Source organism: Oncorhynchus nerka, linkage group LG11, assembly GCF_034236695.1.
Source record: "Oncorhynchus nerka isolate Pitt River linkage group LG11, Oner_Uvic_2.0, whole genome shotgun sequence".
Classification (NCBI taxonomy): domain Eukaryota; kingdom Metazoa; phylum Chordata; class Actinopteri; order Salmoniformes; family Salmonidae; genus Oncorhynchus; species Oncorhynchus nerka.
This window is the reverse complement of record NC_088406.1, coordinates 32,275,988-32,299,213: the sequence shown is the minus strand read 5'-3', so window position 1 is coordinate 32,299,213 and position 23,226 is coordinate 32,275,988. Positions and strand designations below refer to the sequence as shown.

General features: G+C 41.9%; 1 protein-coding gene across 13 annotated transcripts; it reads right to left on the bottom strand.

Moving 5' to 3' along the window:
* Positions 1 to 23,226, bottom strand: LOC115136705 (phosphatidylinositol-binding clathrin assembly protein-like). Of its 13 annotated transcripts, none has more exons than XM_029672390.2 (23): positions 22,337 to 23,226; positions 15,340 to 15,482; positions 14,986 to 15,061; positions 14,706 to 14,823; positions 14,203 to 14,296; positions 13,844 to 13,955; positions 13,503 to 13,609; positions 13,273 to 13,311; positions 11,792 to 11,877; positions 11,321 to 11,444; positions 9,405 to 9,538; positions 9,035 to 9,135; positions 8,715 to 8,870; positions 8,097 to 8,180; positions 7,646 to 7,741; positions 7,125 to 7,229; positions 6,932 to 7,045; positions 5,612 to 5,642; positions 5,387 to 5,486; positions 4,677 to 4,739; positions 2,318 to 2,425; positions 1,863 to 1,967; positions 1 to 1,392 (listed from the first exon to the last, which is right to left on the bottom strand). In XM_029672390.2, exons 1-22 carry the CDS (start codon positions 22,464 to 22,466, stop codon positions 1,875 to 1,877), a joined length of 2,214 nt encoding a protein of 737 aa, XP_029528250.1. In that variant the 5' UTR covers positions 22,467 to 23,226; the 3' UTR covers positions 1 to 1,392; positions 1,863 to 1,874. The 13 variants fall into 13 exon arrangements, with proteins under 13 accessions (XP_029528250.1, XP_029528248.1, XP_064880492.1 ...); XM_029672388.2 differs by having other exon boundaries at positions 13,273 to 13,314; positions 22,337 to 23,225; XM_065024420.1 differs by having other exon boundaries at positions 9,405 to 9,532; positions 13,273 to 13,314; positions 22,337 to 23,225.

Sequence of the window (23,226 nt, the reverse complement as noted above, 5' to 3'; positions counted from 1 at the left end):
TTTGTGGAAGCTGCTCTTTATTTACAAAAAAAAAAACCTGTCAATGTCTGCTACACGTTTTAATTACATAAACAAAAATATAATCCACGCAAGACAAACGCAGAAAATATCCTGAATCAAACGTAGGTAGTCAGATTGATTGAATTGCTTTCATATTTCATACATCTTTCACTTCCCTCTCCGTTGAACAGTCAGTTTTATATACACAGAGCACCGATCAACAGTGCCCCTCTCTCACCCTGTCCCACTGGATCTTTATACAACTAATTTACATCAAAACTGTAACCCTTGTTTAGTGTCTGCAACACCCAGACACACTCTCGTCTGGCTTCCAGGGAGTCAGAGCTGAGGTGGTGCGGGTAGCATGGAAAAATATGTTCAACATGAAAGCAATTCTTTCACATTCAGAGTAAAGGCAGCCATTAAATGGTCAGTGAGTCAATGGCATGCCAAGCTTAAAGCAAAATGGATTCCACCCGTGTGATGCTTCAGAATCGTGGATTAAGTGTTTTTCAACTAGACAGAAAAGTTGTTCCATTGCAAAAAACCCTAGGCACAGAATTTACTATATAGATTACTGACTCATACTGGAACCCCCTACTCCACTTGCACAGGGGAGATCATGAGATTTGACCTAGTAAAACTGTTCTTATCACAAAACTTGAAGAATATTTAGTGCTCTATCATTCCGTTTATAGGTGTATTTCATATAATATCTATTTTATTTTCTCTACATCTCCAATGAAACCATCCAACATCCATGTTAAATGCTGAGGCACTCCCACAGGTACTATAGATTACACTATAGATTTTCTTCCTCAGTTTTAAAACCATAACATAAATAAATAAATAAACAACACACAAGGAATGTCTACTGTAAACACAGTAAAAAAGACAAACTAAAACAGGTGTAAACGTCATTAGCATCACTACTCAGTGACAGTTAAATAACTAGGAAATGGATCACTGATGATCGAATCAAGAGATGGAAGGATTCCTCTCCTCTTTTTCGTCCTGTCCCCCCTCCCCCTCACATTAGATTTGAACACCAAGCTGTTACACCCAACCACAGTAGTATTTCCAAATACATAATATCAAAGTTTCTCAGCACCCATAGCAGAGGATACAATGGATGAGGAACCCCTATAGGTACTTTTAAAAAACAGCAGCATCACTTGACAAATGACAGAATAACGGGTGGTGAATTATTTTCTTCCCATCGTCAGTTGGTTTTCCTCCAGTCATTGCACTGTTCGTTGTGTTCTTGACATGTCTGTATTTGGGGTGGGGAGAGGGTGAACGTTTCTCTGAAGAGTTAGACTGGCAATGAAGACAAAGCTTTTCTGCTAAGTGCTTCATTTTCTGAGACACGTCATATTACATGAACTGCATCTGTGGATGGAAATCAACATACAAGGATTTATTAGAAAATAGTTTTACCAGCCCGCTCATGGTGGTGCTGAAATAGTCAACTGAATAAATGCAATGAAAAGGCATCAGAATGTCCCCAGAGCAAAAGCAACTGTCACATAAGATACAGCTGATGAATCAAGATTTCAGCAATGGCAACCTATATCAGCAAAGACATACTGGTTAGTGTAATTGAAAGTTTAAAAACATCCTGAAATGCATCTGCCAATTGTTTAAGCGAGCAAGACACAAACCAACTAATCAAGCCCATATAAAGCGCAAGAGATATAGCGAGAGGAAATAAACAGCAGTGGTTGATCAGATGGAAGAAGCAGTGTGTTTGCAAATGAAGGAAGAGATGATAACAGTAAGAGAAGAGAAAAAAAGAGAAGCATTAGTGTGAAGCCACGCTGCGCATGCATGTACATCCGCAAGCACACAGCATGCTGTACCTAAGAGACGCTCTACAAGAAATCCTTGAGAGAGAGCTGTGCAAATGGGTCCTGTCCGGGGGCTTTGAGAGGACTCTGGCTGGAAGGACTAGAGGCTGCAGAGGGCTATTTCAGGGAGAGGGAAAAACACACAGGAGGAGCAGAGGTCAGAGAGAGGAAGACAGTGTGTGTGAGTGAGAGAGAGGGGGAGCGATCAGATTGAATGAAAGAGAGGAACCAAGATGGGAAAATAATTGGGGACTCTTGAGGAAACTGATGACAGACAGATGTCCCTCTCCTCCTGAGGAGGTAAGAGTAAACTGGAACATTGTTGTTTTCACAGGGGGTAGTACACACACACACAGAACGGATACTGTAACTATACACAGCACTGAATAGACCTGAACACTGAACTCACACAACCCTCCAATAGACATTTACCATCACACACGTCTGATTATTGTACAAACACACACCTGGGCACTGGAAACAGAGCCAAAGGGGTTGGGCGGCCTCATGATGGGCTGGTTGTACATCATGTTGGGTTGGTTCATCATACCCATAGAGCCAAGCTGTTGGGGTGGCTAAAGACAATATCATAGAGAAACATCAGGCATAATAGACATGTTACAGTAGATTGCATAGCACAGAAGGATGTATAGCACTTATTACTGTTACTCCAATTACTACTGCATGGCTATTAGTTCTCAATGCTAGCTATACTGTATGGGTATTAGCTCAGTGCTAGCTATACTGCATGGCTATTAGTTCTCAGTGCTAGCTATACTGCATGGCTATTAGTTCTCAGTGCTAGCTATGCTGCATGGCTATTAGCTCTCAGTGCTAGCTATGCTGCATGGCCATTAGCTATCATTGCTAGCTATACTGCATGGCTATAATGTTCTCATTGCTAGCTATACTGCATGGCTATAATGTTCTCATTGCTAGCTATACTGCATGGCTATTAGCTATCATTGCTAGCTATACTGCATGGCTATTAACTCTCAGTGCTAGCTATACTGCATGGCTATTAACTCTCAGTGCTAGCTATACTGCATGGCTATTAACTCTCAGTGCTAGCTATACTGCATGGCTATTAACTCTCAGTGCTAGCTATACTGCATGGCTATTAACTCTCAGTGCTAGCTATACTGCATGGCTATTAGCTATCATTGCTAGCTATACTGCATGGCTATAATGTTCTCATTGCTAGCTATACTGCATGGCTATAATGTTCTCATTGCTAGCTATACTGCATGGCTATTAGCTATCATTGCTAGCTATACTGCATGGCTATTAGCTATCATTGCTAGCTATACTGCATGGCTATTAACTCTCGGTGCTAGCTATACTGCATGGCTATTAACTCTCAGTGCTAGCTATCCTGCATGGCTATTAACTCTCAGTGCTAGCTATCCTGCATGGCTATTAACTCTCAGTGCTAGCTATACTGCATGGCTATTAGCTCTCAGTGCTAGCTATACTGCATGGCTATTAGCAATCATTGCTAGCTATACTGCATGGCTATAATGTTCTCATTGCTAGCTATACTGCATGGCTATAATGTTCTCATTGCTAGCTATACTGCATGGCTATTAGCTATCATTGCTAGCTATACTGCATGGCTATTAACTCTCAGTGCTAGCTATACTGCATGGCTATTAACTCTCAGTGCTAGCTATCCTGCATGGCTATTAACTCTCAGTGCTAGCTATCCTGCATGGCTATTAACTCTCAGTGCTAGCTATCCTGCATGGCTATTAACTCTCAGTGCTAGCTATACTGCATGGCTATTAACTCTCAGTGCTAGCTATACTGCATGGCTATTAACTCTCAGTGCTAGCTATACTACATGGCTATTAACTCTCAGTGCTAGCTATACTGCATGGCTATAATGTTCTCATTGCTAGCTATGCTGTATGACTATTCCCTCTGTAAATAATAATACATTTTATTTAGCGGACGCGTTTCAAGATCCTCAAGGGCATCTTAGATTAAAAGTAGGCCTACATAAAATACGGTACAGTACGTAAAATGCATCAATTAAAAGTATTTGTGTGTGTGGGGGTAGATCAGAGTCAATCTCAAAGAGTTGTGATTTGAGGAGTTTTTTAAAAATGACATGACTGTGTCTGCATGTTGCATGTGTGGGGGAGAGTGCTAACTACTGCATAGCTAAGTCCTTCAGTACTAACAACTGCATGGCTATGTCCCTCAGTGCTAGCTACTGCATGGCTATGTCCCTCAGTGCTAACTACTGCATGGCTATGTCCCTCAGTGCTAGCTACTCCATGGCTATGTCCCTCAGTGCTAACTACTGCATGGCTATGTCCCTCAGTGCTAACTATTGCATGGCTATGTCCCTCAGTGCTATGTCCCTCAGTGTTAACTGCTGCATGGCTATGTCCCTCAGTGCTAACTGCTGCATGGCTATGTCCCTCAGTGCTAACTGCTGCATGGCTATGTCCCTCAGTGCTAACTACTGCATGGCTATGTCCCTCAGTGCTAACTACTGCATGGCTATGTCCCTCAGTGCTAACTACTGCATGGCTATGTCCCTCAGTGCTAACTGCTGCATGGCTATGTCCCTCAGTGCTAGCTACTGCATGGCTATGTCCCTCAGTGCTAACTACTGCATGGCTATGTCCCTCGGTACTAACTACTGCATGGCTATGTCCCTTGGTACTAACTACTGCATGGCTATGTTCCTCGGTGCTAACTACTGCATGGCTATGTTCCTCAGTGCTAACTGCTGCATGGCTATGTCCCTCAGTGCTAACTACTGTATGGCTATGTCCCTCAGTGCATCCAGACATCTATCTGACAGATACTGACCATGCCATATCCCCCCACCATGCCTGTTGGTGTTGTGGCAGGGTAGGCCATGACTGGGGGGGTCTGTGGAGACACAAACACACCAATGAGAGCCTCCCGGGTGGCGCAGTGGTTAAAGGCGCTGTACTGCAGTGCCAGCTGTGCCATCAGAAACTCTGGGTTCGCACCCAGGCTCTGTCGTAACCGGCCGCGACCGGGAGGTCCGTGGGGCGATGCAAAATTGGTGTCCGGGTTAGGGAGGGCCTGGCCGGTAGGGATATTCTTGTCTCATCGCGCACCAGCAACTCCCCGCCGGCGCAGTGTGCGCTAGCCAAGGTTGCAAGGTGTTTCCTCCAACACATTGGTGCGGTTGGTTTCCGGGTTGGATGCGCGCTGTGTTAAGAAGCGGCTTGGTTGGGTTGTGTATCGGAGGACGCATGACTTTCAACCTTCGTCTCTCCCGAGCCCGTACGGGAGTTGTAGCGATGAGACAAGATAGTAGCTACTAAAAACAATTGGATACCACGAAATTGGGTATAAAAATAAATAAAAATATTTTAAAAACACACCAATCTTCTCTCACAGATAATCCAGCAGACCAATGTCAAGTCAAGACAACAACTTCTTAACATTGGTCTAAAACCAACACTAGAGTGATACAGTAGCTAAAACACTCATCGCAGGCAGGTAAGAGCACCAGTACTGTAAGAGGCCAGTGTAGTGTGTATTACCATGGAGACGGGGTTCCAGGTGGTGTTTGGGGCTGCCTTGGGCTGCCAGTTGCTTCCACCAGTCAGCCTCTTCTCCCCAGGCTGGCTCCAGTGGATGTCACTGTAGATTAAGACAGCTAATATTAGCACTGGCTCCTAACTGCTGCTGGCTATACAGAACAGTTCTTCATCTAGCACTGACCACAGCATGTTGAAGAGACTGAACAGCATGAACAGCTCACTTACTTTTTTGTTGTGCCATTTCCAATCCCGAGATCTACAAGAGATAGTAATATAAATATGAGATGTACACATCCAGAAACAGTTCCTTCTACTGTTTCTCTACTGTCTACTTTCAACCGTTCGCTGCCTGCACCCGCACGCCTGACTAGCATCACCACCCTGGATGGTTCCGACCTTGAATATGTGGACATCTATAAGTACCTAGGTGTCTGGCTAGACTGTAAACTCTCCTTCCAGACTCAAATCAAACATCTCCAATCGAAAATCAAATCTAGTCGGCTTTCTATTCCGCAACAAAGCCTCCTTCACTCACGCCGCCAAACTTACCCTAGTAAAACTGACTATCCTACCGATCCCCGACTTCGGCGATGTCATCTACAAAATTGCTTCCAACACTCTACTCAGCAAACTGGATGCAGTTTATCACAGTGCCATCCGTTTTGTCACTAAAGCACCTTATACCACCCACCACTGCGACCTGTATGCTCTAGTCGGCTGGCCCTCGCTACATATTCGTCGCCAGACCCACTGGCTCCAGGTCATCTACAAGTCCATGCTAGGTAAAGCTCTGCCTTATCTCAGTTCACTGGTCACGATGGCAACACCCACCCGTAGCACGCGCTCCAGCAGGTGTATCTCACTGATCATCCCTAAAGCCAACACCTCATTTGGCCGCCTTTCGTTCCAGTTCTCTGCTGCCTGTGACTGGAACGAATTGCAAAAATCGCTGAAGTTGGAGACTTTTATCTCCCTCACCAACTTCAAACATCTGCTATCTGAGCAGCTAACCGATCGCTGCAGCTGTACATGGTCTATCGGTAAATAGCCCACCCATTTTTACCTACCACATCCCCATACTGTTTTTATTTATTTACTTCTCTGCTCTTTTGCACACCAATATCTCTACCTGTACATGACCATCTGATCATTTATCACCCCAGTGTTAATCTGCAAAATTGTAATTATTCGCCTACCTCCTCATGCCTTTTGCACACAATGTATATAGACTCTCTTTTTTTTCCTACTGTGTTATTGACTTGTTAATTGTTTACTCCATGTGTAACTCTGTGTTGTCTGTTCACACTGCTATGCTTTAACTTGGCCAGGTCGCAGTTGCAAATGAGAACTTGTTCTCAACTAGCCTACCTGGTTAAATAAAGGTTAAATAAAAAAACTTTTAAAAACTGCTATAGCTGTGTGACATATTGCGATCTAACATATGAGTCAAAATATCAATAGACACCATGATTCACTCAGGCAAAGATGAGAGTTGATCTATTTTAATCTGAATTAAATATCCTAGCGTGACTTTGTGACACTTACTGCCCACCAGGTTGGCCAGGGAGGAGTCCAGGTCATCTCCGACCAGTTTGTCTGACAGCTGATTGATGGAGCACAGGGCCTGATTGGAGCCGATCATGGTGGGTTTCAGGATGTCTAAGGAGGACAGAGAGGTGTACATTGGTTGGATGTCAAACACCATGTGCATCAAACAGTAAAATATTCAACACCTCACCATCAGAGTCAATGTTGTTAACGCCGGTAGCTTTGGCTCCAAAGACTGACTCGAAATCCACCTGGAGTGCTCCTGGGGGGGGGGCCTGTGATGCTGTGGAGTACCCTGTAAAGAGGTCAAAGGGGAGGCTGCTCAGAACACGGCAGGTGCAGTGATGGATAAGCATTATCCATTGGTGTTAAAGTCAGACCTGTTACAGTACAGCTACAGGTTCTCCAGTACTCTACCTCTGAATAGACCTGCTATAGTACAGCTACAGGTTCTCTAGTACTCTACCTCTGAATAGACCTGCTACAGTACAGCTACAGGTTCTCCAGTACTCTACCTCTGAATAGACCTGCTACAGTACAGCTACAGGTTCTCTGGTACTCTACCTCTGAATAGACCTGCTACAGTACAGCTACAGGTTCTCTAGTACTCTACCTCTGAATAGACCTGCTACAGTACAGCTACAGGTTCTCTAGTACTCTACCTCTGAATAGACCTGCTACAGTACAGCTACAGGTTCTCTAGTACTCTACCTCTGAATAGACATGCTACAGTAGAGGGCTCAGTGGGGTAGGGAGCCTGGTGTGGAAGGTGCTGGGCCATGGACACTGGACCACTACAGAAGGAGTCTGACAACGTCAAAGGAGGAGCAAGAAGAATAAGAGAAGGCATTTCAAGGCACGGCAATAAAGGCAGGCAAATTGACAGTACAGATAGAAAGGAGACAGTTAACAGAAAATAGTTAGCAGTTGTATAGGGACACTAACAGGTAACAAGTAAAACTAATTCTAACAAAGTCAAAACAGGAATGGCTGAGTACAAGGTATACAAATATCCTATTGACACTAAATTCCTTAAAAATCGTCAGACTACCCTAACCATAGAGTTATTATTGGGCCACTAAACACATTACATGGGTTGAGGGGCGTATGTTTGCCTATGGGCTCAGGAAACATAGGCTGGGATGGTGAGCCATCGTAGTACCTGAGATGGAGTGTTCTATCCGCACTGTGCGTTTGTAATTGGTTGAAACGGACGAGTTTGTGTCAGTAAAGGGATTATAACGATCTAGAGAATCAAAAATAATATTGGTAAGTGAAACAGATTTCAACTTATTAAGAGGATACTACAACAGAAAATAATACAATTATTGGTTTGAAAAATCAGAATCTAGAAGCAATAGCCTATTTTAATACATTATGAAACAATATATATCAGCAGCAGGAAAACCATCATTTGAACATAACAAACTTGGTCAGAATTAACTTAGACATGGGTTTACTAGACTGTAAAATAAATTTGAGACCTCAATGGATGAAGCGTCATATTAGACTGGGAGCCTATCAAAAGAACATAACCAGTAACTCCACCGTCACAGTGTTAGCTTGTGGTTCTATCCTTAGCACAGTCCTATAATGGAAACATGGCATGTGGAGGCCTTGCATTTTAAGGTACACAACAAACATTTAACTTTAGACAGCTATGAAATGATTTACATACAGACAGAAGTAACAACAGTACGGCTTATGGGAGACTTCCTTCAAACAGTCCCACAGAGAGACACATGAAGGGTATTTCAGGAGGAATAAAGAGTATCTTTACCACCAAACATTTCATGACCAGACGTCCTAGAGGAATAGCTAACACCGTCGGAGGACACGACAGGCAAGTGAGCGGCGGCATCGACAACGACTTTTGAGAGGAAAGGGTTAAGGTTTGGCATGGAGTCATCTCCAGCTTCAGCAGAGGTGAAAGGATCTAAGCAGGCAGAGGAGAGAAAGAAAGATAATAGATAGAGAAGAGAAGAACAGGAGGATATCAGAGTCAGACGCAACATGAAGAGAGGGAGAGCATGCAGAACAGGTCATGGTAGAAGACAGCAGACAATAGAGGGGTCCTGAGGTGGTGGCTGTTTCGCCTACCTGCCCATGCTGTGGCCACAGGAAGCCCTGTAGAACTGGCCTGCACTGAAGGGTTAAAGGTCTGCTGAATGTCAAACAGGTCACTCTCCATCTTCAGAGCACTGAGGAGAGAAGACAGCAGTGATGCAATACTTGAATCAACACTGGGAATGTAGCTGAACATTAGAATTACCAGATACACACAGACGTATTGAGGTATAGGTTCCCTCTAACCACAGATCTAGAATAAGAGCACTCTAAATCCTAAACTTAACCACTAGGAGGACAAAGAAATATCAGTGGTTATCAGCAACTTCTAAATAATCCACGCTAACCTCTCTGGTCAACCACATGAGTGGGTAAGCTTCACAGCTCATAAGTGAAAGTTTACCCATTGGAGCAGCTGGGTGTGGAGAAGAGGTCGATGGCCGGGGCTGTGCTGATAGTGCCCCCGGTGGTGGAGACCGGAGACGTGTCTGTGGTGGCGAAGGAAGGCCTCTTAGAGAGCTCCTTCAGCCTCTGTTCCTGGGTGGAAAGAGTCCAAGTCAAATACAGACACTCTACAGATGTAGAATGTAGAGCGTAGACTGGAGGTGATGGTTGTAGTTATGTACATTACCAGTCAAAAGTTGGGACACACCTACTCATTCAAGGGTTTTTATTTTTTACTATTTTCTATATTATAGAATAATAGTGAAGGCATCAAAACTATAAAATAACACATATGGAATGATGTATTAACCAAAAAAGTGTTAAACAAATCAGAATATATTTTAGATTCTTCAAACTAGCCACCCTTTGCCTTGATGATTGCCAAGAGTGTGCAAAGCTTTCTCTCAACCAGCTTCATGAGGAATGCTTTTCTTGAAGGAGTTCCCACATATACTGTGCACTTGTTGGCTGCTTTTCCTTCACTCTGCGGTCCAACTCATCCCAAACCATCTCAATTGGGTTGAGGTCGGGCGATAATGGAAGCCAGGTCATCTGATGCAGCACTCAATCACTCTCCTTCTTGGTCAAAAGGCCCTTACACAGCCTGGAGGTGTGTTGAGTCATTTTCTTGCTGAAAAAGAAATGATAGTCCCACTAAGCGCAAACTAGATTGAATGGCGTATCGCTGCAGAATCCTGTGGTAGCCATGCTGGTTAACTGTGCCTTGAATTCTAAATACATCACAGACCGTGTCACCAGCAAAGCACCCCCACACCATCACACCCCCTCCTCCATGCTTCACGGTGGGAACCACACATGCAGAAATCATCCGTTCACCTACTCTACATCTCACAAAGACATGGCGGTTGGAACCAAAAATCTCAAATTTGGACTCATCAGACCAAAGGACAGATTTCCACTGGTCTAATGTCCATTGCTCGTGTTTTTTGGCACAAGCAAGTCTCTTCTTATTATTGGTGTCATTTAGTAGTGGTTTCTTTGCAGCAATTCAACCATGAAAGCCTGGTTCACACAGTCTCCTCCGAAGAGTTGATGTTGAGATGTGTCTGTTACTTGAACTCTGAAGCATTTATTTGGGCTGCAATTTCTGAAGCTGGTTATCTAATGAACTTATCCTCTGCACCAGAAGTAACTCTGGGTCTTCCTTTCCTGTGGAGGTCCTCATGAGAGCCAGTTTCATCACAGAGCTTGATGGTTTTTGTGACTGCACTTGAAGAAACTTTCAAAGTTCTTGAAATGTTCCGGATTGTCTGACCTTCTAAAGTAATGATGGATTTTTGTTTCTCATTGCTTATTTGAGCTGTTCTTGCCATAATTTGGATTTGGTCTTTTACCAAATAGGGCTATCTTCTGTATACCACCCCTACCTTGTCACAACAGAACTGATTGGCTAAAATGCATTAAGGAAAGAAATTCCACAAATTAACAAGGCACGCCTGTTAATTGAAATGCATTCCAGGTGACTTCCTCATGAAGCTGGTTAAAATAATGCCAAGAGTGTGCAAAGCTGTCATTAAGGCAAAGGTTGGCTACTTTGAAGAATCTCAAATCTAATATATTTTCATTTGTTTAACCCTTTTTTGGTTACCACATGATTCCATATGTGTTATTCTACAATGTAGAAAATAGTGAAAATAAAGAAAAACCCTTGAATGAGTAGGTGTGTCCAAACTTTTAAATTATACTGTATGTAGGCCATACTGGATCGACCAAACGAGGCTTTGAATTGTTCAAATCATTGTCTGCATACTGCAACATATCAGTGTCCTTCACATGTAGATGGGACAGGCAACACAAAACCATGTCCATTCTCGTCAAATTCATGTTGTGATCCACGCATCATGACGGCTGTACCTTCAGTGCTTTGAGACGGGCCTGTTCCTCCTCCAGAGCAGCCTGCTTCTCCCGCTCGTCTACTTTAGTAAAAGACATCCCTGTACTGGCCAGCGAGGACACTGCGTTGGATAGAGTACTAGCCCTGAAACAACACACAACAGTAAACACCCCTCGGCAGAATACTACAGCAACCCTGGCTGAAAACATCAATAACCATTACCATCAATAATAATTTAACCAATATTGGCTTAAGAGCTTGGTGCACAAAGCAAATCAGTTATTATACCGGCAGCCACTTCTAGGCTATCTACAGGGGGAATAGTGGACTCAGTGCCAAAGACACTCCAGTGTAAGATGTAGGATACTTCCCAAATGGCACCCTGTTTCCTATGCACTACTTTTGACCAGGGCCCATAGGGCTCTGTTCAAATGTAGTGCACTATGTAGAGAATAGGGTGCCATTTGGGACGTAGCCCATCCTGTACATACCTGCTGGCAGCAGTGGAGTCTTTGACTTTCTTCCCCTCTAGAGAGGCCAGGTGCTGCTCCAGAGCTTCCAGGAGGCTACTGGGAGCCTGTTGTAATGGAGAACAGCAGTTAGTATAGGCCAGGGTTAGAAGCATGCAGTTAGACAGTACTGTACAAACACAACCATCTAAGGCAGTGATGGGCAACCTGGTTACTGTACTGTGCATACACTAGCTTTTTCCTGACAACATTTTCTGAAAACGTTTAACTGGTCATGTCACGTGGTGAGGAAAAACTCAGGTCCCTAACTATACTGTCCCATATACCACTATACCTTAGTTAATGGATTCTAGCTAGCACTTAGTTTACTGGGAAGTGTTTAGCTCCTCAATATGGGACAAATACTAACTCAAAACTTCAGCTGAAAGCCACATTGGATGAGTGATTTTGAAATGTGTGTAGATGACACGGCACTTTCAACATCCTACAGTATGTGGTGTTGAATTGGCAATGTCTAAGCACACCTGGGCAGTATGTTGGATGGGATATGTGACAAAGAGAACTGTGTATACAATTTGTTTCACTCCTATAAAACACAATATCAATGAGATACAAAGTCAGAGTAGAGGCATGCAAAGACAACACCAAAGCAAGTCACAGACACAGAAGAAGAGTGAGATGAGAATACTTACACAAACTGTGAACTAAAGGTGGAAAGATAAGGGGAAATACAGAATATAAAGGTGGTGATGGTCAGAGATCAATATCTATATTGAACTGTAACTATAATGTATTTGAAGGGTATAACACTGTTGCAGGTGCCTCATAAAACATACAATAGGGGACATAACACACAATTAGTGTAATTGTACTTTCAAGGAAAAGTATGATCCTTGGTCGAGGAGGGATTTCCCATGGAAATACTGTAATATAACCAGTGTCACTGCAAAGACTGACTGTAGCACAACAGGTGTGGGGGGCCATCTATTCAATTTCCTGTACATTGTGTGAAATCTGAAGTACTGTAAGATACAGTCAGTTTGGACTCTTAACAGCTTAACACCTTTATTTACTGTAGATAGAGCCTAATCAAGAGGGGAAGAAGAAGAAAAAGTGAGAAATATGCCTCAATTGGCAACATGCGCTAGAGGACTTCATGCACTGAGCAGTGCCTTATCTCTGGGAGACGTGTGCAGGGTGGAGTAAATAGTGTGGAGGGACAACAGAGCTGATTAAATAAGAGGAGTTAATACTGAGATAGAGAGACACACAAAGAGAATACAGAATGAGAGAAGAAAATAGAAAGTGATAGCAAGAAATAAGGGAGAGAAAGTGAGAGCCAGAGAGAGAGAGAGATGGAGACAGTAGGAATCTAACTGTCTTTTCAGTAGACAAACGGATAGAGTAAGTTCGGTGTGTAGGTGTTTTGTGCAGAGAATGTGTCTAATAGGTTATACCAGCAGAAGTAAATCCATCATTCAGTTTGGATTGTAAAGTCTTACCTGGGAAAGGTCTGGAATGTCTCCTCGATCAATCCCCACCTGCTGTCAAATGATTATGTGCAAAGTTATAGTGGTGCTTCTAAATTAAAACGTTTTTTTCTACCACTATCCAATTTCTGCCACCATAATTTTCTCACAAAAATTTAAATATATCAGAGGTTTTCCCCTTTAATGAATGGTATTGAATGAATGAATAGCATCAAACTCAAAGCAGGTAAAGAAGAAATCACCTCTGCCACTTTAAGGAACTCTGAGATTCGGGTCATTCGGGTCAGGAACTTCTTGTAGATATCCAGGCCCTCTTTACACTGGGTTTTCTTCATGTCAAAGTACTTCTCTGTGGAAAAAAAATTACAATTAAAAATAACAGCGGGTATTAGCGCTGAAAATCTGTACACACACTAGGGATAAACTCTGTAGAGAATTTAGTCTCCATTAGTACAATTTAGTTCTGTACATATCAAAAGATCTACAGTACAAGGATCTATAAAGCACTTCTCCAGACTAAACATTTTAAAAGAGTATTGATCAGAAAATAGTGGAGTAAATCAAGTTGGAGTTGATGTTTTACCCAGCAGGTTGATGATGCCTTCGTTATATGCAGCGAAAAGCCTAATGGAATCTTTGAAGAGGAGCATGAACCCTGCATTGATGACTCCGTTTGTTAGCTCATTGGCATTAACCTGAAGAAGACACATCATTCAGTTTCACATAAGCCATAAGTTGCCCTTTTAACACATAATGACTTTGGCATCGCTGACAAACAATAAAAGAGCAGGTCAGTGAGGGGGAAAATAGCCTGTATCCATCTCTGGTTTCAGCACTGTCCATTCAGTAATCAGTATGCCTGACAATATGTTAGCCCCAGGAACCCTCTCATATTACAGTACATGAGCAGCACGGTTCTGAGGAGGTTGACCTCAGACTCACATTGAAGTCGAGGAGGGCGTCCATCTGGCTTTGTATGATAGGGATGGTCTTCAGTAGCTTCTCTGTATTCATGGTCCTCATCACCCCATCCACCCTGTTGAGATGTGTGTATGTGTAGTGTTAGATAGATATTAGAAGCACAAAGGACAGAGAGGGAGGGAATCAGTGAGAATAGCCTCAGCCAGTCAATTTCTACTGCATGTTAACAAATCGTTCCCAGAGTTACAAAAATACTGTGATTACTTGATGGGATATAAAAAACTTTGAAAATGTTGAAAAAATGATGACATTCTGTTGTTAAAATTGACAGGAATCTTCTTAACTAAATATTTGAGCTGTCAAATATTTGAAGTATTTTTTTTTTTACACCAGCTAGCGGCTCTGTAAGGGGAAAGTGTTTATTGTAAGAAATTGTTTGAGCCTTTGAACTCCATTGACATACATTCGGGTCAGTCAAAAACAAACACACCACTTTCTTCTGTTATATGTTGGGAATTTCTTACCCTCGCTTTACTTTAGTGAAGTCAAAAGCAACCTGTCTGTATGACACAGCCTTTTCATTCAGATATCGACTGTACCTCCGGATAAATGTGGACATATCGTAGCCTGGGAGAGAGAGACCTGAGAAGTGATATAAATCTTACATTTGTCATGAAAACCTACTTGAGAATCATGCTATATTCGTTCAAAAGTTATATTGTTTCCTCTTATAAGTATTTGTCACTGTAACAGTTAAGGATGAGTTTGAGAAAAGCATTTGAGAGCCAAGGCCTCATACTTTACCTTGTAAACCACTTTTGTCCAAAAAATTACTGAGGTTGAATAATGTGTTCCTTGAAGCCAAGTACTGCACAAAACGCTGTATCAAAGAAAAAGAGCGGTATCAATACATGTTCTTACATTTTCATTGATCTACAGAAATAGAATAGGACTGGAGTACCAGAGTAATTTCCAGATGTTTATTAAAATCGCCTGGTTAGCAATTGATTGTCTTATTGTCTGTGACCTGAAAACTTCAACACTATAGCATTGCCATTATAGATATAATATACTGTATATTACAGCAAATAATGGAATGAGTGATGAATGTAGCCATAGACAATGTTTCATTGAGTGGTGATTGTAAGCCCAGCTCACCTCATTACCGTAGACCATAAGGTGGTGTGTGGCGATGAGCGACTTGAAGACCACCACCCAGCTTGTGCTGGTGGTCCTCTCAAACAGTGAGTCAGCCAGCTGGGGAATGTTCACATTCATCTCATTGGTGCAATGGATCAGGTCTAAAGATGAGAGAGAGACAGACAGAGAGGGAGAGAGAGAGAGAATGTTAGCGATAGCTTGATGTCTAGGAAGACCATGGATAATTGATGTCAAGTAGTGACTTATGGCCACTGGCCAGTAGAGGTTAAAACAACTGTGGATACAAGGCATTTCCCCTATGGGGGAGTTGAATTTGGGGGTAAAGTTAGTTAATATTCTATGAATGACAATGTTTTGAAAATCTGTGTAAACAGGGACTCAGGCACTCTGCCCTCAGCTGCAATCTCATTCAATTAGCTTTAATTCAAGGTCTGGCTAATTGCCTAACTACACTCAAGACACTTAATTACTATGCTACGGTACTACAGGCTGCCTCTCTTTTTTGGCACGGTAATTCCTCAAGAGGGTCTACTGAAGTTCAATAGATGAAAGCCTGATGAATAAGTCACCATCTCTAAATCAAACAATATATTTTTGGTCAAATACACTATAGATACAAAGGTATGTGGACACCCCTTCAAATGAGTGGATTTGGCTATTTCAGCCACACCCGTTGCTGACAGATGTTTAAAATCGAGCACAAAGATATGAAATCTCCATAGAAAAGACATTGGCAGTAGAATGGCCTTACTGAAGTGCTCAGTGACTTTCAACGTGACACCGTCAAAGGATGCCACCTTCCCAACAAGTCAGTTCGTCAAATTGCTGCCCCGGTCAACTGTAAGTGCTGTTAATTGTGAAGTGGAAACTAATTATTAGAATCAGGTGCGCTAGATTAGGGTCAGATTGAAAACCTACAGGACAGTAGCTTTCCAGGAACAGGGTTGGAGAGCCCGGATGTAGAGATTGGGGGATGCCAGTCAAACCTGTGCAGTCTGCCCATTCCTATTCAGAGTTAGACTGAGTGATGAACAGATTGACAGTATAATAACCAGGCCTGGCTTTCTGGCCTATATTCTCATGTTTTCAAAGGAGGGGGGTCTAAGTAGGACAGCATAACCTTCCAGAGCAGCAGTTAGCATGGCTAGTTGATTATCCAGGGAAGACTGGGACTGGGGTGGGGGATGACAGTGCTGTCATGTTATAGACACTAGACAGCCTGCTAAATATTCACCGGAGTTCGCATTGATGATAGCACTTTTTTTAACTGCACCTTGATGGTGTTATATGTTGCAACACTGCTCAAAAAGTAGGTCTAACACAAATCATACTGTATGCAACACTGTACATGAAGACTGTAGCACAACAATTAATCATTGATGTGCAATTGTGTTGCAATCTCTAACGATATCTGGTATATTGTCAGGTAAAGCAGCCACACTGAGAACTCCTAAATATTACTGTGTGGACAGTGGGCCAGGAACGATGACAGTGTTATTTTAACAGCTCTTTATATAAGGCCTAGGCAGCCTACTCTTCTGTCTGTGTATGAGAGGCTGTAAGTGAGTCTAGGGTACAGTGCATTCATAAAGTATTCAGACCCCTTGACCTTTTCCACATTTTGTTGCGCTACAGCCTTATGCAAAAATGTATTATAGTTTTTTCCCCCTCACCAATCTACACACAGTACCCCACAAAAACAAATCAAAAACAGGTTTTTAGAAATGTTTGCAAATGTATTAAAAATTAAAAACTGAAATATTACATTTACATAAGCATTGAAGACCCTTTACTCAGTACTTGAAGCACCTTTGGCAATTACAAACTCGAGTATTCTTAGGTAAGACGCTACAAGCTTGGCACACATGTATTTGGGGAGTTTTCCCATTCTTCTCTGCAGATCTTCTCAAACTCAGGTTGGATGGGGAGCTATTTTCAGGTCCTTCCACAGATGTTCAATCAGGTTCAAGTCCGGGCTCTGGCTGGGACCCTCAAGGACATTCAGAGACTTGCCCCGAAGGCAATCCTACATTATCCAATTTGTAAGTCGCTCTGGATAAGAGCGTCTGCTAAATGACTTAAATGTAAATGTAAATTGTCTTGGCTGTATGCTTAGGGTCGTTGTCCTGTCGCAAAGTGAACCTTCACCCCAGTCTGAGGTCCTGAGCAGGTTTTCATCGAGGATCTCTCTGTACTTTGCTCTGTTCATCTTTCCTGCGATTGTGACTAGTCTCCCAGTCCCTGGCGCAGAAAAACATACCCACAGCATGATGCTGCCACCACCATGCTTCACCATAGGGATGGTGTCAGGTTTCCTCCAGACGTGGCACTTGGCATTCAGGCAAAATGGTTCAATCTTGGTTTCAGCAAATCTGATAATCTTGTTTTTCATGGTCTGAGAGTCCTTTACGTGCCTTTTGGCTTCCATCTGGCCACTCTACCATAAAGGCCTGATTGGTTGTCCATCTGCAAAGTTCTCCCATCTCCACAGAGGCACTCTGGAGCTTTATTAGTGTCCATTGGGTTCTTGGTCACCTCCCTGTCCAAGGCCCTTCTCCCCCGATTGCTCAGTTTGGCCGGGCGGCCAGCTCTAGGAAGAGTCTTAGTGGTTCCAAACTTCTTACATTTCAGAATGATGGAGTCCACTGTGCTCTTGGGGACCTGCAATGCTGCAGCAATGTTTTGGTACACTTCCCCAGATCTGTGCCTCGACACAAGTCTGTCTGGGAGCTCTATGGACAATTCCTTCGACCTCATGGCTTGGTTTTTTATCTGACATGCATTGTTAACTGTGGGACCTTATATAGACAGGTGTGTGCCTTTCCAAATCATGTCCAATCATGTCCAATCAATTAAATTACATTTACCATAGGTAGACTAATCAAGTTCTAGAAACATCTCAAGGAGGATCAATGGAAGCAGGATGCACCTGAGCTCAATTTCGAGTGTCATAGGAAAGGGCCTGAATACTTATAAGTTTTAAATTGTAATATCTAAAAACCTGTTTTCACTTTGTCTTTATGGGGTATTATGTGTAGATTGATGAGGGGAAAAAATTATTTAATCAATTTTAGAATAAGGTTGTAACGTAACAAAATGTGAAAAAATTCAAGGGGTTTGAATACATTCCGAATGCACTATATTTTTTATATCGGGTTTGGGTGAGCCAACAGACTTCTGAGCCAACTTTCACTCATCCTGTCATATAATGGCTCCTGTACCTCAGGAGAGTACTGTAGGCCTAAGCTCAACTAACAGGTGTGAAACAACAGGCTGGCTGGCTGAATCAATTCACAACTTTAGCATAGATAGTCCATAGATTCAAATGTGATTAGAAGTGGGCACTTTCAGATCACACAGTTTTCCAGTTGTTCCAGAGGTCAATGTCTGCAAAAGGAACCTAGGAAAAGCAATACAATATGTAGCTAGTCTACTACATTCTTCAGTTGGGGTCTGAACCAGCAACCTCCATGTCATTGTACCTGTGTCATGCAATATGCTCCTATAATCATGATAACAATGACATATGAAAAGTAACCTATTATCCATAACCTGCTTGCAGAAGAGATACAAAATCCTTGAGATTGAATCACATATAATTAAAAGAATTATAGTTGGAATTAATTAATGGACATTTATTGCATTCACTGTTACTTTTGCAGTGGCAGATGCTCTGCTTTGTAACGAGTAGCATTTCTGAGGATGGTCACACAGATTAAAAAAAGGTCTGATGTTGCCATCAGGGTTAAATATGCAGTACCAGTCAAAAGTTTGGACACCTACTCATTCAAGAGTTTTTCCTTTATGTTTACTATTTTATAGAATAATAGTGAAGACATCAAAACTATGAAATAACACGTATGGAATTATGTAGTAACTGCAAAAAAAAGTGTTCAACAAATCCAAATAGACTTTTATCTCCCTCACCAACTTTAAACATCTGCTATCTGAGCAGCTAACTGATCGCTGCAGCTGTACATAGAAAAAAATACATTTGAGATTTGAGATTTTTCAAAGTAGCCACCCTTTGCCTTGATGACAGCATTGCACACTCTTCGCATTCTCCCAACCAGCTTCATGAGGTAGTCACCTGGAATGCATTTCAATTAACAGGATGTGCCTTGCTAAAAGTTGATCTGTGGAATTTATTTCCTCCTTAATGCGTTTGAGCCAGTCAGTTGTGTTGTGAGAAAGTAGGGGTGGTATACAGAAGATAGCTCTATTTTATCTTTATTTTTGCCTTGATGACAGCTTTTCCACATTCTTGGCACTCTCAACCAGCTTCACCTGGAATGCTTTTCAAACAGTCTTGAAGCAGTTCCCACATTTACTGAGCACTTGTTGCCTGCTTTTCCTTCACTCTGCGGTCCAACTCATCCCAAACCATCTCAATTGGGTTGAGGCAGGGTGATTGTGGAGGCCAGGTCATCTGATGCAGCACTCCATCACTTTCCTTCTTGGTCAAATAGCCCTTACACAGCCTGGAGGTGTGTTGGGTCATTGTCCTGTTGAAAAATAAATTATAGTCCCACTAAGCGCAAACCAGATGGGATGGCGTATCGCTGCAGAATGTTGTGGTAGGCATGCCGGTTAAGTGTGCCTTGAATTCTAAATAAATCACAGACAGTGTCACCAGCAAAGCACCCCCATACCATCTCTTCCATGCTTTACGGTGGGAACCACACATGCAGAGATCATCTGTTCACCTACTCCGTCTCTCACAAAGCCATGGCGGTTGGAACCAAAAATGTCAAATTTGGACTCATCAGACCAAAGGACAGATTTCCACTGGTCTAATGTCAATTGCTCGTGTTTCTTAGCCCAAGCAAGTCTCTTCTCCTTATTGGTATCCTTTAGTAGAGGTTTCTTTGCAGCAATACTACCACAAAGGCCTGATTCACGCAGTCTCCTCGGAACAGTTGATGTTGAGATGTGTCTGTTACTTATGAAATATTTATTTGGGCTGCAATTTCTGAGGCTGGTTACTCTAGTGAACTTATCCTTTGCAGCAGAGGTACCTCCGGTCCTCATGAGAACTAGTTTCATCATAGCACTTGATGGTTTTTGCGACTGCACTTGAAGAAACTTTCAAAGTTCTTGAAATTTTCTGGATTGACTGACCTTCATGTAAGATGGCGCCGGAGCAGAAGGCAGACATTTTACGCCTTAAAGTAATGATGGACTGTCGTTTATCTTTGCTTATTTGAGCTGTTCTTGCCATAATATGGACTTGGTCTTTTACCAAATAGGGCTATCTTCTGTATACCACCCCTACCTCATCACAACACATTGGCTAAAATGCATTTTTTTATTCCACAAAACAACTTTTAACATGACACACCTATTAATTGAAATGCATTCCAGGTGACTACCTCATGAGAGAATGCAAAGAGTGTGCAATGCTGTCATCAACGCAAAGGGTGGCTAGTTTGAAGAATCTCAAATGATTTTGTTTAACACTTCTTTGGTTACTACATGATTCCATATGTGTTATTTCATAGTTTTGATGTCTTCACTATTATTCTACAAAAACTTGTGGCAAAGAAATTCACGTTATGTCCTGAATACAAAGAGTTATGTGGTGTGTTGGATTTGCCCCAAACATCACTGAGTACCACTCTTTATATTTTCAAGCACGGTGGTGGCTGCACCATGTTATGGGTATGCTTGTCATCGGCAAGGACTAGGGAGTTTAGGATAAAAGTACATGGAAAAGAACACAGGCAGAATCCTATAGGAAAACCTTTCCAACAGACACTGGGAGAGAAATATTAACCTTCCAGCAGGACAATAACCTAAAAAAACAAGGCCAAATATACACTTGAGTTGCTTACCAAGACAACATTGAATGTTCCTGAGTGGCCTAGTAACAGTTTACTTAAAATGGCTTGAAAATCTATAGCACTTGGAAAAAAATGTCTGTCAGGCAATTACCAACAACCAACTTGACAGAGCTTGAAGAATTTTAAAAGGAGAATAACATGCTAATATTGGTCAATGCAGGTGTGCAAAGCTCTTGGAGACTGACACAGAAAGACTCACAGCAAACGTAAATACAGTAAATGCTGCCAAATGTAATTCTAACATGTATTGACTTAGGGATGTGAAATGTGAATACATATGTAAATGAGATTTATGTACTTAATTTAATACATTTGCTAAAATGGGGTGTTGGGTGTAGATGGGTAAGATTTTTTATTTATTTAATCAGTTTTGAATTCAGGCTGTCACACAACAAAATGTGGAATAAGTCAAGAGGTATGAATACTTTCAAAAGGCACTGTACATGCGTTTCCCTCAGCAGTGACAGACACACCTAGTAATGATAATAATATGGAATACACTTTGCATATTGGACCTAAAGCATTATCCTTGATACTTCCTCTAGGCCTACTGTGAAATATGAACAAGGTAGTTTCTACCTCTGAGCTGTTCAAAGGTGTTTTTTATACCCTTTCCTATGGTAAATATATCAAATAGATTTAATTAATTTACTCCCTGGAACATATATTTTCGGGGGCATTTTTGTATAGCCAAAACGTTTATGTACTGTATCATGGAGAACTGGTCAATTGTAAGATAAGATACACCGAATGATAATTACATGATAACTGTTTAGACCAGGGAGCCTAAAGCTATGCGAAATGAATTAAACCGCTATACAGACGGCTAGAAAGCTTGCTAATTTGACAGTAATGTTAATGATGAGTAGGAATACCCTGAAACTATATAAAATATATCTAATATTAAAAGTACTGTTGTTAACGTCCAGTTAAATAATGTTACGAGAATTCTCATTGTGCGATCTCGTTTTTCTACAATATAACGTTATCCTTGATACATTTTGACAGGAACTAGCAATAACATTAGCCTATCCATTCAGCCTTTGGGCCTTGTGTAACCATCGCCATAATTCAAGAAATGCAGAACTCTGACTGGTTTTAATGAAGAATGACATATTATATCAGAAACACTTGATTAATTCGATACTTACAATCCAAATGTTTCTTTTTCGGGCCCATTATTTCATGTGTGGTGGCCTTGCATACTGTTTTCGACACAGCAGATCCAGTTACACTGTGCTGGGCTGCAGTTATCCTGTCAGTAATGCTCTGCCCCGACATCTTCGTTTATTGATGCAACAAAGAATTTGAAAAATCACAATATGTCTATAAAGTTCCAAATTAATTGAATGATATAATCTCTACGGTTGACACCTCCTGTCCACCGCCTATTTAAAAAGAAAATAAAGAAAGGGGGAAAACAAAGAAAAAGACAGGGCGACGAGGCGGAAGAAAAATGATACAAAGAAATTCAAACAACGTATCCAACGCTTGACTATTTCAGTCTTATGTTGATCCAACTGACGCCTTTGATCAAATAGATTTCATAAATAAAGATGCGGCGGTATATTTGGTGGGTTCTCTCGCTGACTCATTCTCTGCCCATCTCTCATCCCGATCTCTCGCTCACTGGATCCCTGTGTGTCTCCTGTCTTCGTATTGACACTCCTGCTGTGTTTAAAGGACTAGAAGCATTCAGGGAAATGGCGGGCCTGCTCTGCTCTCAGAAAGGTTAGGATGTATGACGTTATACGAAGCATGCCGACCTGGAATCAGATTTGACATCCATAATCCATAACATTTTATTCTGTGCAGGTGTCCACAACTGATTGTGGTTTTGGTGGGAAATTAATATGCCAGACCACAGCAATTAGGCCTAAATCAATATTCTGCAATAATTTCATAATATTTTCAAATTATGCCCACAGTTTTTTTTTTTTTTTTTTCTTGCAACACATTTGTCCAAGTCCCACTCCCTGCATGCTGCTATTGAAGCTTTAGTGTTGATTAGGCCTAGGCTACACTGGCTGGGTTCTTCTTC